This window comes from Microchirus variegatus, assembly GCF_963457635.1.
Source record: "Microchirus variegatus genome assembly, chromosome: 3".
In the NCBI taxonomy this organism is placed as follows: Eukaryota; Metazoa; Chordata; class Actinopteri; order Pleuronectiformes; family Soleidae; genus Microchirus; species Microchirus variegatus.
The window spans coordinates 16671291-16686235 of NC_139804.1; the positions used below are offsets into that span (position 1 = coordinate 16671291).

The 14945-nt window shown below is 40.4% G+C and overlaps 1 protein-coding gene across 1 annotated transcript; it reads left to right on the forward strand.

Annotated features, from left to right (window-relative positions):
* Positions 1–10020: 10020 nt before the first annotated feature.
* LOC310924669 (uncharacterized protein) lies at positions 10021–14605 on the forward strand (the record flags this gene model as incomplete). Its single annotated transcript, XM_083886461.1, has 3 exons — positions 10021–10258; positions 12590–12750; positions 14414–14605. The coding sequence occupies 3 exons, from the start codon at positions 10021–10023 to the stop codon at positions 14603–14605; spliced, it is 591 nt and encodes a 196-aa protein (XP_083742587.1).
* Positions 14606–14945: the final 340 nt, after the last annotated feature.

The following is a 14945-nucleotide window of genomic DNA, read 5'->3' on the forward strand; positions in this document are numbered from 1 at the left end:
ACAAATGGAATGATGGAATGATTTTATTGTACTACTTTTTTATCACCCAAACATGTTGTTGTTCCAATCATCCTGAGCATCGTTATGATGGACATCTGCCATAATGATCAGCTATAGCTCCTGGATACTTTTGCGGTTCTGTGGATTCCTGTGTGGACGTCACGAGAACTTTGGTTGTCTTTAAAAAAAAAAACAAAAAAAAAAAAAAACATTACATAACAGCAGCAGCCAACAGTCGAAAACAACAACAACAAACACAAAGAGAATGTTCCTGAAGCAACTCTTCCGCACCATGTGTTTGGCAGGAAGTGGCACAGGTTGAAGCGAGAGATGAGTTGCATTGGAGATTTTCTATATTTTTGTATGCGTTGTCTTGCTTGATCTCTTTGCCTATGCGGCGTGCCAGTGTATGTGGTTTTTTGCACGAAGCTACTGTGGCTGTAGATTTCTTCTTTTTCTTCGTTATCACTATGTGATATAGTCTACTGGGAAAACAAAGATTAACAAAACTAATTTGATGAACAACAAAGTTTTTATGATTTTATTTTTGATTTCAAAAGAATATACTGTGATCTGGTTTGTTATCGCCATTTGTCATGATCCTCGTGAAGAGCTCTTGATTTTCTTTTGTAAAAAAAATAATAAAAAAAATGCTCTTCTTTATTTAATTTCTTTTCTCTCATACTGACTTGTGAAAAATAGCTTTGCCTCTTAATCTATACTGTTCCCTTCTTTTCTATGATGTTTCCAAAAGGGCATGTTAATGTGACACATGCAGAAACTTCCATCTTTATGGTGATGTGAGGAACCCCATTGAGGTTCTCCCAGAGGGACTGTCATTCATACAACTCAGGAAATCCCATTGGACCAGAGCATCAATGCATAACACCACATGATCCTCCATGTCTGTGCGTGAGTGATTGAAAGCCTGGTGTGTGCAAAGTTATTGTCTACAAATAATTAAAGCACAGATTAATTCCCTGCATTCTTCTTTTATGTGGTGCAGAAAAGCCTCAGTGTGGGAAGCTTGCACTGTGTGTGTGTGTGTGTGTGTGTGTGTGTGTGTGTGTGTGTGTGTGTGTGTGTGTGTTTCATTCCCAAACCCCTCTGATGCAGCGATTCCCTTTAAAACAGTGCGTGGTGTAGCTGGGCTCTCGTTGGAGGCTGTTTTTTTCGGACACTGGAAATTAAAAATGTCAACGAGAGAATTGAAAGATAAAGTAGTTGAGTAGTATGTTGAGGAGGATAACATTGCTAAATTGGCTGCATGGAAACGGAGAGACTCAGTGACAGTGACAACTCAGGGGGAACCATTGAAGCTGTGCCTTTCATTTGTCACATCTGACCTCCCAAGGTACTATCCTCTTCATTATCACCATCATCACATGCATCCCCTTCTCCTTTAGTTAGAAATGTGTAAAATTATTTGGGGTGAGGCCTCCATGCATGCTGTTGCACCTACCGCGTGCATTTCCTACATGTGTTCACTCAGTGCAGCTGGAGGTTACAGCCCACCGATTTGCATCACTGTCCTTTGGGTTGACATCAAAAGCTGGGCCGATGCTTGCGATGAAGAGGTCGTGCTTTTGTCCAGACGTGCGTGGTGACGTGAGTGCAGCATTGTTTGTTCCTTCCCCTTTTCATTTATCAGCTTGCTCTGTCCTCTATCCACTGCATTTTCCCCTGTCCGTCTTGGTGAGTGTTTACCCGTCCTGTCCCCAGAAAGAGACGAGTTTGTATGTTTATGAAAGAGAGAGAGAAAAAGAGGGAGAAGACAGGTCCCTTGAAGTGATGCATTTCCACCCACTTCCTTGTCTTGTACTCTCTCACACTTCCCAGTGTTTTTTATTGTTTTACTTATGAGGATCATCATCCATTCATTCATTCCCCTCTGTCTAACATGGATCCCTTTGTAGAAATTGCTCTTTGGCCAATTTCCCCATCTACTTGCCCTTTTTGAGAGCATTTTGTTCCCATAGGAACGGAACATTTCCCGCTGACACACACAGACAGCCTGATGAATGTCTCCCCTTGCTATCCTTCTGCTTCTGTCCTGTCATTTCCTGCCTCCTCATCCTCCCACACCCCCTTTTTTTTTATCTGCATCCTTCCCTCTTTTATCCCATTCCCTCCCTCGCTCCTCTCTTTCTCGCCTTCCCTCCCTGTATCCTGACAGTGGGGCACATTACGTAACCAGGAGGACATCTGAGTGCTACCTTTGCCGACAGGCAATTAGCCCCAATTATAAAACCGCCTGACGAACAAGAGATGCGTATCTCTGTCCTGTCTGCCTCGTTTTTTCAACCCTCCTGTCTTTTTCCCCTTTACACCACCTGCACCGTCCCGTCCCTTTTCTCTCTGTTCCATCATCGCTGCCACAAGCGTTTCTCAGTGTTTTTTTTATTTAGGAAATTCTCCGCCATTTGTGGACAGGTGATAATATTTCACAGCACAATAACAGATGAACACACCATGTCCTTGAGTCAGACAGGTGTATTTTTGATCTAAAGTGTGGTTGTGCATAGTGTGCTCTGGTTTGTTGCATCAAGCAACCAGCGTGGGTCCAAGGGAGTTTCGGTTCCCAGGCAAGAAAAAAAAAAGCCTGGGGGGCTTCAACTAAAGGCTCATTTCCACCAAGCAGTACGGCACAATCCAATGGTACATTTTAAATTGGTAAACCCTGTGAGGTTGATCTTTTTGGAGTGTGTGGGTCAGATGGTGATAGCGATGTCAGCCTGATGTCATAATGGTGTGTGACACAGTAAATGGTTTGTATTTGTATAGTGCTTTTCTAGTCTTGGTGACCACTCAAAGCAGCTGCACACTACAGTTTTGCCATTCACCCATTCACAACCATTCACTCACAGGTTCATCGATGTGCTGTGCATTTTCTATCACTCATCTTTCATGCCCATTCACACGCACACTCTGTAGTGCATCTATTTCCACCCTTTAGGACCTGGACTACAACTGAGTCTTTATAGATTATTTATGCTCTTCATAATGTTTTACAATGAAAATGCCAAGAAAATACGTAACATTCTGAGCTGAACTGAACTGGTGGAAACGAACAAACCAATATGTCACCCCAAAATTGAATGTGACAGCAAATGCATAGTTCATTCATTAATAGTTTAAACAGAGGTTTGTCGACTGCTGTCAAGTAACTAACTGTTTCTGGTATTTAAATGAAATTATTCATTTGTGTCCACTAAAGCTGTTTTGCAACATGCAGTCTGGAAAAAAAAATTGACATTTGTATCTGCACGTTTATGTTGGTAAAGACATCACAGCAGTAAAAAAAAAAAAGAGTCCAGATTGACTTTTGTGAATATTTTTGTTCTGACATACAGTTACCGTGTACAATTTCAAGAAAATGTATGGGCTTCAGTGCAGGCCTGAAAGCAGCTTTCAGTACTGAGATGTTTTTTGGGTGGCTTCTCTTAGCTTGGGGCCCCAAACAACAACCTGCTTAGCCTACCATACTTACATACATACCATGCCCTTGGATACCTATCAACTGACCCTGATTGTGTGTGTGTTCGTCTCTTTGCGTAATAGTGATGGAAGCATCCAGTGCTATGAAAAGACATCAAAACATCTGTCGGACATTATCAAGGCAGGAGGGTGGGCGCATGAATATTCTACTGGTGGTGATGCTCCCTGTCATGGCCTACTTTCCATTTTAGAACAAAGCTGCAGGTTCCAGTAACCTAACCTGTAATAATAGCCTAGACAGATGCCTCAGTTCCACACATCGCTGTGTCCAGTTTGCAAGTCAACCAAAAATACATAAATTTTAAGGGCAACCTATTTTTTTTTCCTGAAATGTGCCTCTTGTTTGTTGGAAAAAAGTCCCATTTTGCAGTTAATTTCTTTAAAAAAAACAAAAAAAAACTGTATGGGCTAGCCAAGTAGTAGCTGATTGTCAACACTGATTGTCAGCCAGCACTTGAAAAAAGGAAGTAAACAGTTGATAAGTAAAAAAAACAAACTTCATAAGGTTACATGAACTGAAACGTTAATTCAAAGCAAGTTGTCACCATATACTTGCTAAAGATTGAACTTAGTTCTTAGAAATGCCTGTCGACCATGTTCTTTTTCAATTTGTGTGATTGTATAATTAAATAAACACTTTATCAGCCAGTTGAACACATTTTAAAAGATTATTATTACATTCCAGCCAACATGTCCATATGGGTCCCATAAGGGTTATATTAGGGCTGACAATATGGGTCCCAAATGGATTTGTCTGTGGTTTCCATGGTGTGAATGGGCTTGAAGTGGGCAAACAAATAGAGGGCATCATAGAAACCAAGGACAAACTGCCCAAACTGTATATTTAGGCTGACCCATATTTTCAGCCCAATATAATTCTAAATGGATCCCACATGGCTATGCTGGCTGGGATTTATATATCCTACATTTATTTATTTGTGTGTATCAATAGATACAGTATGAGGATATTATACTACCTAGGTTCATTTGATTTTCCACAAAACCAACAAAAATGCTAAAACCATGCTGCAGTGGCATCATTATCCACAAAAAAAAAATGCTTTTCCATGCAGTTGAACACTGGGGGTCAGAATGAATAAATTATGGATACAAAACAAAACTATGTGGAAACGAGGCATCGGGGCAGGAAAAGTGCTGAACTTACAGAGTCTAATCTTCACTGAGAGCGTCTGTGTTTAACCCACATTAGCCTCCTCCGTCTTAATTAAAATGTGCCACAATCCTCGAGCGGTATGGGTACACACAGTGACACTGGATACACACACTCGTACTGGGAACAGACACACAACACAGATGGCACATGAGAGTTCAGAGAGCAAAGCCATACAGCTCCCCAACAGAGACAAAGACACCATGAACTAACAGGGTAATAGGTAAACAGATGACCCCAAATTAATGAATCATCATGTCTACATCGTAAGTGAATTATGTTTCATCATCATCAGCATCAGTTAAATGCACACTTGTCTTCACAGTCCCTCTGAAATGTTTATTATTTATAGTAATTATCCTCCTCTTTTAGCTGAATGTAATTATTTGAATATTCCCACCTTGGTTTGGATGATTGTTTTCTGCATCTGATATGATTCTAAGTTAATAATAAATTCAATTTAAATTAATAAAATATTGTTATTGTTCTTTGCAAAAAACATATTGTGTGATGTGGTTTGTTTTTTAAATTTGATGAGAGATGGGAGCAAAAGCGGAGACATCTTCACACTACACAGTGTTTTATGGCTTTGAGGAGTTTTAATGAACTATATCACATTCACCTCTTTCAATATAATTTACTACTGCACGTTCACTATGGTGCACACTAAAGTCTGCTGCAATTAGCCCCCTGACATGAGGACATCATCATTATTAAGTTATTACCAGGGCAGAGGACAGCAGTGAGCTGGTCTCAGTGATTCTACAGTGAGTATTTCATTTGTTCCATGACATCATCTGTCCTCGGGGAGCTTGCTAATCAATTTGGTGAGCTGGGATGGAGAGAGGAACATCAGAGCAGGACCTTGTTGATTTCAAACGATGGCTTGTGTGTATTCTGTAGGAGTCTGGTGTATTTAGCGACAGCACTGCTGAAAGCCTGCGATCGCCGCCGTAGTCAGTGACTGTGTCAGACGGAGGCTGCGCTCTGGTCATGGAGGAAGTACTGAACAAATATATTTAATTAACTTATTCTAGTGAGTTGATACAGTTACCCTGAAAACAACTGCTTAACAAGTCAATAGTCACTATATTGTGTGTGTGTCCCCACAGTTTCACGCAGCCATGCAGTGATGACTCCGCCCACGTTGAGTAGGTACTTTTTTTGTAGTGGAGATGCACCCTATACCATGCCGTGCCGCGACGACGCGAGCCAGGACCAGGACCAGATCTCATTGCGTCAGTCAACTTCGAACATACCAAACCAAGTCTAACCTTCCGCTCTCTATGGTGCTAATTTCCCGCTACTTTTCAGCTATTTCTCCCTCTGCTGCGTGCGCTATTTTTCTCTTCTAAAAATTGTATTATATGAAAACAATAAAGGCTCAGTGCAGGGATGATAATTCACCTTCTGCAGATGTGTTAGGGGTAAACGGGTGTTCTTGAATCTAAGGCCAGGTTCCAACCATGTAAAATGCATGTAGATATTTGATATATTCATTCAATTCAATTTGTGTAGCCAATATAAGTGGGAAAAGGACAAACTCATATCCTCATCTGCTCCCCAGTCATGCTGGGTCCTTCGGGGCTCAATTTCAGTGCCCCTGCTTTTCTTTGCTTTATTTACTTCCTTTGGAATCCATCCTTAGGAAACACGCTATCTCCTTCCACTGTTATGTCGACTTACACAGACAAACAACTCTCATATTCACATCTACAATCAATGTAGTGTCCAATTAACCTCTGCATGTTTGTGGACTGTGGATGAACCTGGATTCAAACCGGTGACCTTGTTGCTGTGAGGCAAGTGCTAGCCAGTAAACCACCATGCGACTGGAAGTAGTATCTAACAAAAACAATAGCTAACACATCTGCCAATGTTTTCCACTGCATAGCACTGGGAATCTAGGACTTGAAAAAGTGCATAGAAAAATGAACAAGTGTTAATTAAGTTGGGTAAGAGTGCAGAAAATGGCAATCCAATTAATTTGTTGAAAGAGCTCAGGGATGCAATTATTAATTAATTCTGGTGTAAATACAACTCCTGAGAGACATGCCCTGCCTTATAAATTATTCAAATATTTGGATGAAATTGTTGTCGAAGAAATTCTGGCCTTGATTTTTTTTTGTGGGCAAAGTTGTGTTTACTGTAGGATTGGAAGCACAGTCACAATACCTACCTGGAAACCAGGAAAAGATGGATCCTCCATTTTGACAACAGAGTTGCAAAACCTTGGGATTTTGGTGGATCCAGGACTGGAGGTTCCAACATGTTCTCATCCAAGAGCATCATATATAGAGCTGCGCTGAAAGACACACACCATGCTTTCAATTGACTTCAATGTAGGACTGAGGTAAGGCATATTCCCCACCTAGGCTGAGGCAGCACTGCATCAAGGATTTCTGAAGGAGAAGACAACAATGAACAAGAAAACTCGCTCATCTGTTGGTTAATGCAAGACAACTTCCGTTTCCTCCACATAAGAGCCAAACATGGAGCCGCATCAAATCCTATCGTTTTATGTGAACATACGACCAGTGTTGTGCAAGTTCACACTTTTCATGAACCAGTTCAAAGTTCAGTTCACACATGTTCAAAGTGAACTGTTCATGTTCATGTGCCCACTGCGTCTCTTTCAGACATGGAAGGATATCTTGTGCATCCGTAAAGTGATGCAAAGGGACAGTGACAGAGTGACAGAAAATTACATTCTTGAAAATAAGGGCTGGAGGTTCTGATCTGTACTGATTTAGCATCGGCTCTGATGTTTTAAGACAAGGTCAATTAAAGGCTGAAGAGGTTTTATCAGAAAAAATATGTTATGTAAAGAATCGTGATGACTGCATGGGTTCCTGGACATGGTGAAGTTAAAGTGAATAAAACAGCCAATGTTATATCAAAGGCTTCCCTAAAGAGAGGATAAATTGGTGTGATGAGTGGAACCTAGGGGAAATATTAAGGATGGTGTTGAAAGTGAATGGCAGGGCTTGTGGGTAAAGGAGTCAGAAGGAAGGCATTATTTCTCAATGTATCCACATATTAGAAAAGGCTGTTGAACTCAAATAGACACATTTACAATCTTTAGATGGAAGTTAGCAAATTCTTATCTAAGATTCTCAACAAGAAGGTCCCATGATGTCTCCTACTATGTTTACTAAATGACAATTCTGAATTTCCTATGTTAATACATGAAATAAAAGAATTTTGACACGGTAACAACAGCATCAAGTTTGGTGTGGATATGCTGGATCAAATGGTGAGTCAAAGCACCCACACGCAGATGGCCAGTGGCAGTTTTTTTTTTTACTGGAGGGAGTGATAGGCAGTGGTTTATAATGTCCTCGATCTGGCTGCAATAGGCCTCAGTACTGCACAGAAAATGCGTAGATGATGCAGAGAGAATTCATTGTGCGCCTCTCAACTGAACTGTGTTCTGACCACGAGTGCAAAAGCCTGACACGTCATGGTGCACGAGCCCCGACGGGAGTGGCAAGAGATGGGGAAGAGAAAGCAGTGAAATGGTTTGACATACACATGTTTATGAATTAATGACATAAACAGTTTTAAGGTTAAAGAAACTATTCATTTATATTTATGAGTTAAAAATGAAAAAAATCATAAAGAGCAGAGAAACTCAACAATTCACTTTTAGCAGGAAGAAATCAGAAAAAAGAGACCAGGAGCAGAAAAACAACAATTGTATCAGTTAAAAGTTTATACAGGACAGTTAGAGTCAGCGATGACATGTTTATAGAACTACAATATCATTTATACAAGCAGCAGCAGAGATTGTTGGTAAAAAGTATAGTGATCTTGACTTTAATTAGCCTCGAAACTGGATCTGGATCCTGCAACCTGCAAGATGAGGACACAGACAGAGAGAGAGAGAGACAGGAAAGGAAGGAAAGACACAAACTAGGGACAGAAAGAACAAGGTAATGACATATAATGAAGTCATATTGCGTGAGAGAGTGAGTGTGAGTGCACACCTGCAACCAATCATGCAGAGAGACACAGACACAAGGAAAGAGAGAACAGCCCTGGGGTCTTTAAATCTTACACACTGCAGCTTTAATTATGTTTTTGAAAGGCCTTTTATGAAATATACTGTGTAAGATAAAATATTGTATGTAACGCAGCAGAGACATCAGATTGGGACTGTCATGTTGATGTATGCTGCTGGTTTTAACTGGATTGTTTCCGCTTTATAGCTCACACACGCACACATTACACGTCCCTGCTGAAGGGCAAAACCTAGTGCTGCTGAATGCCATTTTTCACAACCTTAAATGAAATACACACACACACATACATAAACAAACACCCTTAATATGACAGTACTGAATGTCACTGTTGACAAGTGACAGAGCTCGGAGGACAATTGTGATGTCAACAGGCAAATGTCACTTCAATTAAAGGTTTTACAACAGGAATGCAAAGGTCAGTCGGGGCTGCGTTTATTCCTCAGTCCATTTTTGTGATTCTGGCCTTGGAGCTGTTCCGTTAGGAAGCACACGACATTTCAGAGCTGAGCTCTGGAGTGTTTCTGTTCTGCCATTAGCAGCAAAGAAACTTAAATGGCCAATTTTCTCATGCATTATTGATAAAGTGTACACATTGTATCCAGGGTCAGTCTAACGGACGCCCTGACCACTACTCTACTTTGCTATTTCTGACCACACACCAGAAGCATCTCCAAGAGGCCCCCTTCAGCCTTATCACTACTCTGTCTATATCTTCCTTTATCACTCACTCCATGTCATATATGTGTGTGTATGGGTGTGTTTGTTCCAGGTACTACTCCTGTTGTGGGGACCTAAATCTGTCCCATTATGTGGACTTGTCTTCCTTATGGGGACAAAACACGTGTCACCATAATGTCAAATATTACATTTGAAGATAAAGACAGGTTAGAGTAAGTCTCAAGGAAATCTGAAGTCATAGAAACCAGACTGTGTGTGTGAGTGCGTGCGTGCGTGCGTGCGTGCGTGCGTGCGTGTGTGTGTGTGTGTGTCTCCTTCTTATCAGTGTGTCCGTTACATTCTTGGCTCCAGTGGTTGGAAAATTCCAAAAAAGGAAGAACGCAATGCAAAGACCATACAGTGCTCTACTGACCCACAATGCACCAGGACGTTATAAAAACCCACCACAAAAACTCCTGGGCATTAACTGAGAGGTGAATAGCTTTTGGTAAACCATCTCTTTTTTTGAATCAGTATTTATTCTTAGTAGGTTCAACGGAAGTCATATGTGACAAAAGTTCTCGTTTTCTTAGGATTGGTTGTGTAACAAGTGAGAGTTTGTTTTTTCTTTTTAAAAAAAGTGTGAAAGGATACTACAAATCCTCTGCTATGGCTTCACTGACATGCTCCAGCCGTAGATCTTCATCATCTTACCGCTCGTCGTCGCGGTACAGCACCTCCAGCTCATACCGCTCTGAAGGCTCTCTGGGCAGATCATCCGATTGTCTATTTGAGCCATTTCTGGACTCTGCAGATCGTTCCAGCCTGTTTGGAGAAGAAGGCCCCGGAGGACCTGAATGCTTGACCCCATTTGCAAGGCAGAACAGATCCTCATATGGACACACTGGTAAGGGAATAGATTTATTTAAATCCAAATTCACACCGCAGGTGGTGATTGCCATATGACAGCAAGAGATGCTCTGCTTCCTCTAAAATTACATAAAATGAATATGTTCTGCTGTATTTACATTTCATTACTAAAAAATGTGCTAGATCTCGATCAACTATAAGTTTGTTTATAATCCGCTGTCACAGATAAACACGTGACGTGATATTCTTCTTATACATTCCCGTAGCAGCACGGTGCAGTTTCAGTTAATCGATGATAATAAGTTATCTTAGTTTTTCGGTCAGTGAAGAGTTGTTTAGATGCCCCCATGTTGCCACACTCTAAAAAAGAACCTAGGACAAGCACAGCGAGCAATTACCTCTGTTAAACAGCCTTTTTCATGATTGGTTCTGCCTGTCTTTGTAATTGAACGTCTCACGAGCTAGTCGAAGCAATTTTGTGTTACAACCTGTCAGCTATAAATTCCTACAGGTCTTGAAATGAACGTGTATAAAAGGGTGCCCAAACTTTTTTACATTTTAATTTATCATAATAAAACTATGTAATGCTACTCTAAGAACTTTGGTCAGGAAAACACTCAAATGTCTACATCTCGGTAGGAAATCAAATCTTGTTGCTGTGATCTTCTCATATAAAGTTAGAGCAAATGATCATAAAATCTTAGAGGGGTGCGTCAAGTTATACATTTATACAGTACAGTTAGAGTCAGTTTATAGAACTACAGTCATTTATATAAGCAGCAGCAGAGATTGTTGATAACAATTATATTGATATCGACTTTTAATTATAGCATAATAACAATGGTGACTGATGACATGTATGATAATAATAATAACAGTAGTAGTAGCCTCGAAAGTGAATCTGGATCCTGCAGCTTTATCATCCACACGAGGGTCGCTGGGGGTGCTGGGCCTATCTCAGCTGACATAGGGCGATAGGCGGGGTACACCCTGGGCAGATTGCCATGGTGATGACATGTAATAATAATAATAATAATAGTAGTAGTAGCCTCGAAACTGGATCTGGATCCTGCAACCTGCAAGATGAGGACACAGAGAGAGAGCCTTGCTCAGGGACACTACCTTACGCAATCTTACAAGCCAAATTTCCACTTCCAAAATATTGGTAACAGTGAGAACAACCTCGTTCCAGGTCTCCTTTTCAGACAATTTACTAGCACCTGTGTTAGAATATTAGCAAAATGTGTTTTGTGCATGGAAAGTTGAGGCAACAAACCCACATTTCTGTTCAATGATTTTGATGCGGCTCCATTCAAAGTGAATGAGATACTTTAGATGATGCTTACATCATGTGAATCCAGCATAACTGCTCAGAAGCAGTTGAGGCGTTATTGCCTTGCCCATTGGCACCTTGGCAGGAAAGAAGCAGAGATGGTGAGCTGATTGTCAGACAGAGAAGAAAAAAACCTGCTCATAGAATAGCCAGAGATATAAGAGCTTTTGTGCTGTGAGATAAAAAGCTTGTACAACTCCAGTCATTTTCTACTGGGTTACATTATAAAAGTAAAACAAATAATGAACGCTGGTATAAAAGAGTCTTCTGAAGTGTTAAAACAGTATAAAGTAATAAAAAACGAGTTTATTGTTGGTGTGACGCTACAGGCAAATTCAAGTATGATCAATACCTTTAAGCTAAATCACGCTTATGATAAATTAAACACCCACAAATGTTATTGTTATAGGCGTTCTTCAAACTGGGAGTAAAACACATTTACAGCTCAAACAAGAAGGTTGTGAATTTTTTAATGACCTTGATGTTTTATCGTCTGCCCATAAAACACAGTAATAATAATGCTGAGTAATAATGCTGGGCAGGAATATATTGGAGCTTTCAAATAATTAATTGTTGGGGTTTTATTTTTGCACAATTTATTTAGATGATTACTTATCTTGCAATCAATTTGTATATGAATCGAATGGTTAGAAATGGATAAATGAAATGATAAAGGTGAGCAAAATAACTGCATACAGAGAAAGATAGAATTGGGAAAATAAAAGTATAAAGAAATGTGAATAAATAATATTGCTAGCACTGAATTTGAACATTTATACTAAGCAAAGCCTCTCAACAATCCCATAATGAGTCATTGTGTACCCACCAACCGCTAATGATGATCTTTCACTGTTCTATCGTTTCGATCCTTTATTTTCTATCTTGATCTTTTTGATTGTATTTATTATTATAAATACTACTGTACATAACTTTGGTCAACTGCTGTTGTTTCTTTGATGTGCTTTACAAATAAAATTGGATTAGAAATACATTAGATGCTCAAATCTTGTCCTGTCATGTGTTATTCCTCTGCAGCACCTATGTGTGGCGCTGTGACAGGTCGCCAGAGCGGCACAGGAGGCGATGTGTGTTGCCTGGGAGACAGCTACTACATATCAGCTGACGTCAGCCAGTTTGAGCCGCATGACATCGTGGTGATGGCCTACAACCACCATGTTGTCATTCACGCCCAGAAGGTGTGAGCACAAATCTACAGAATGAGTTTTTCTGTGTGCTTATGAGGACAGAAGATCCTCTCTCTCTCTCTCTCTCTCTCTCTCTCTCTCTCTCTCTCTCTCTGTCCTCATCTTGCAGGAACCTGATCCAGTTTTGAGGCTATTATTATTATTATTATCATTCATATCATATCATTATTAGGGTGAATTCCAATTCCTTGCTTAACCCTCAATCTTAACCCTCAATCTCAAAAATGCTCGCTCCCTCTAGTGCAAGTGCTGTCCCGATTCTCAGAAAAATTAAGTTGAGGGACGAGTTTAAGGGCTGTATCGCCCTCAATATAGAGATTTTCCGAGACCACCCTTGGGAGCTACCCAGAATGCATTGCGTGTTTTCACATAACAAAGATGGCGTCAAACTCAGCGAAGCGAGTGCGATGCAAGTGAAGTATTTTCTTTGTTAATAGAGATATAAAACATTATGAAAACCATTGTATTATCTTAGTTTAGGCCCATATTATGGATTACTGACGTCATTGTTGCGTAACATTTATTTCTATTTTACGATCTTTTGTCAATAGCCGGCCGGTGCGCACACGCGATCGTTTGCTATCGTTTACTTTTCAATAAGCCGTGGTGTGTGGTAACTGTCAGCTGAATATGTCCGTGGTTGTGGTATTTGTATGAGTATCATCTTATAACTAACTGACAACCTAATAACTTGACTGAAATAAAAGAATAAATAAATAATCGTGACGTAAATGTGTTCTTCTTCTTCTTTTTTGGAGTTGACAGACTGGACGCAGCTTTTTCGCGTTATTCTGCCCCCTACAGTCTGAAGACGTATCTGCATTTAAGGGGTGTCCCATTTCTAAGTGACAAAATAACCCTCAACACTTGGTTTTGAGGGCCAGTTGAGATAAGGGTTGAGCTTGAGGGTTAAGATAGGAATTGGAATTGGCCCTTAGTATGCTATAATGAAAGTTGATATCAGTATAATTGTTATCAACAATCTCTTCTGCTTGTATAAATGACATCGTAATTCTATAAACATGTCATCACTAACTTATAACTTGATACAATCGTTGTATATCTGCTCCTGGTCTCTCTCTTCTGTCTCTATCTCACTTCTCTCTTGTCATATCTGCCCCACCCCCCCCCCCCCTCCCACGTTTGTGTGTATACAGCAGCAGAGCAGGGGCGGGCAGGGACAAGCAGAACAACCAGTTTTCATAGCAGTAGAATTCACTTCTAAAACTTTTTGTGGATGTGTCAGTCATATTCCAGACTCAGGCTTTTTCTTTCTCAGTTTTAGGTTGATGATGTTTAAAGGTGAGATCATGAAGGATCATCGCGTCATTGTTGAAGGACCATCATTTTTACAGCGGTCACAAATCCACAGTCGTTCTGTTGGACCTAAAGGCCTGTGACAGCAGGAGAAGATCTTCAGAGAGAAGCAGTCAACGTTCATTCTCACCTCCCTTCTGTCTCTTTCCTTTGTGTTTTTGTTGTGCCACCCTGAGAAGTGTTGACCTCTCACCTCATTTTCACTGATTTTCACCCTCTTGCCTCTCTAGACGCTGTTGTCTCACCTTCCTCTTTGCTCCCCTCTTCTCAATTACTTTTTCTTAATCAATCCATTCCCCCACAGCTCAACCTCTAACTTTCAGTCTGTATCTTTTAGGTATTGGATGACGGTAGTGTCAGTGACACTTTTACCCATAAGTCCCTCTTCCCAGAGGATATGGACCCCCTGTCGGTCAGTGGGAGCTTCAGGACTGATGGTACTCTGGTGGTCAGCGTTCAGCGGACTGCAGCTCTCAGTGGACACGAGCCTGCCAGTGTTCCCACGTACCGCAGTGAAGCTCATCTGTGACTGTGGTCTCAGTGAATTCACAATGTCAACAACAACTAAACAACTAAAATGATTTTTATCAAAGTGATGCCATTAAGGTACAAACGAAATTGCTGAAAAAATTGCTAACAAGATTTTATTTATCTCCATGATTTTGACATTTTGTTATACCTGTATTCACATTTTGATAAAAAAAATATTTCCTGTAAATCTGACCGATAAACTGTTCAATATATTAGGTCATTGTTTTATGGTGGAAAAGAGGAAAAATAATAAAAATAATAATAAGTTAAGTGAGCTGTTGAGTAGTAGTGCTTGTTAAATTTTAATCTCTTAGTTCACAACTATGTATGTGGGTATG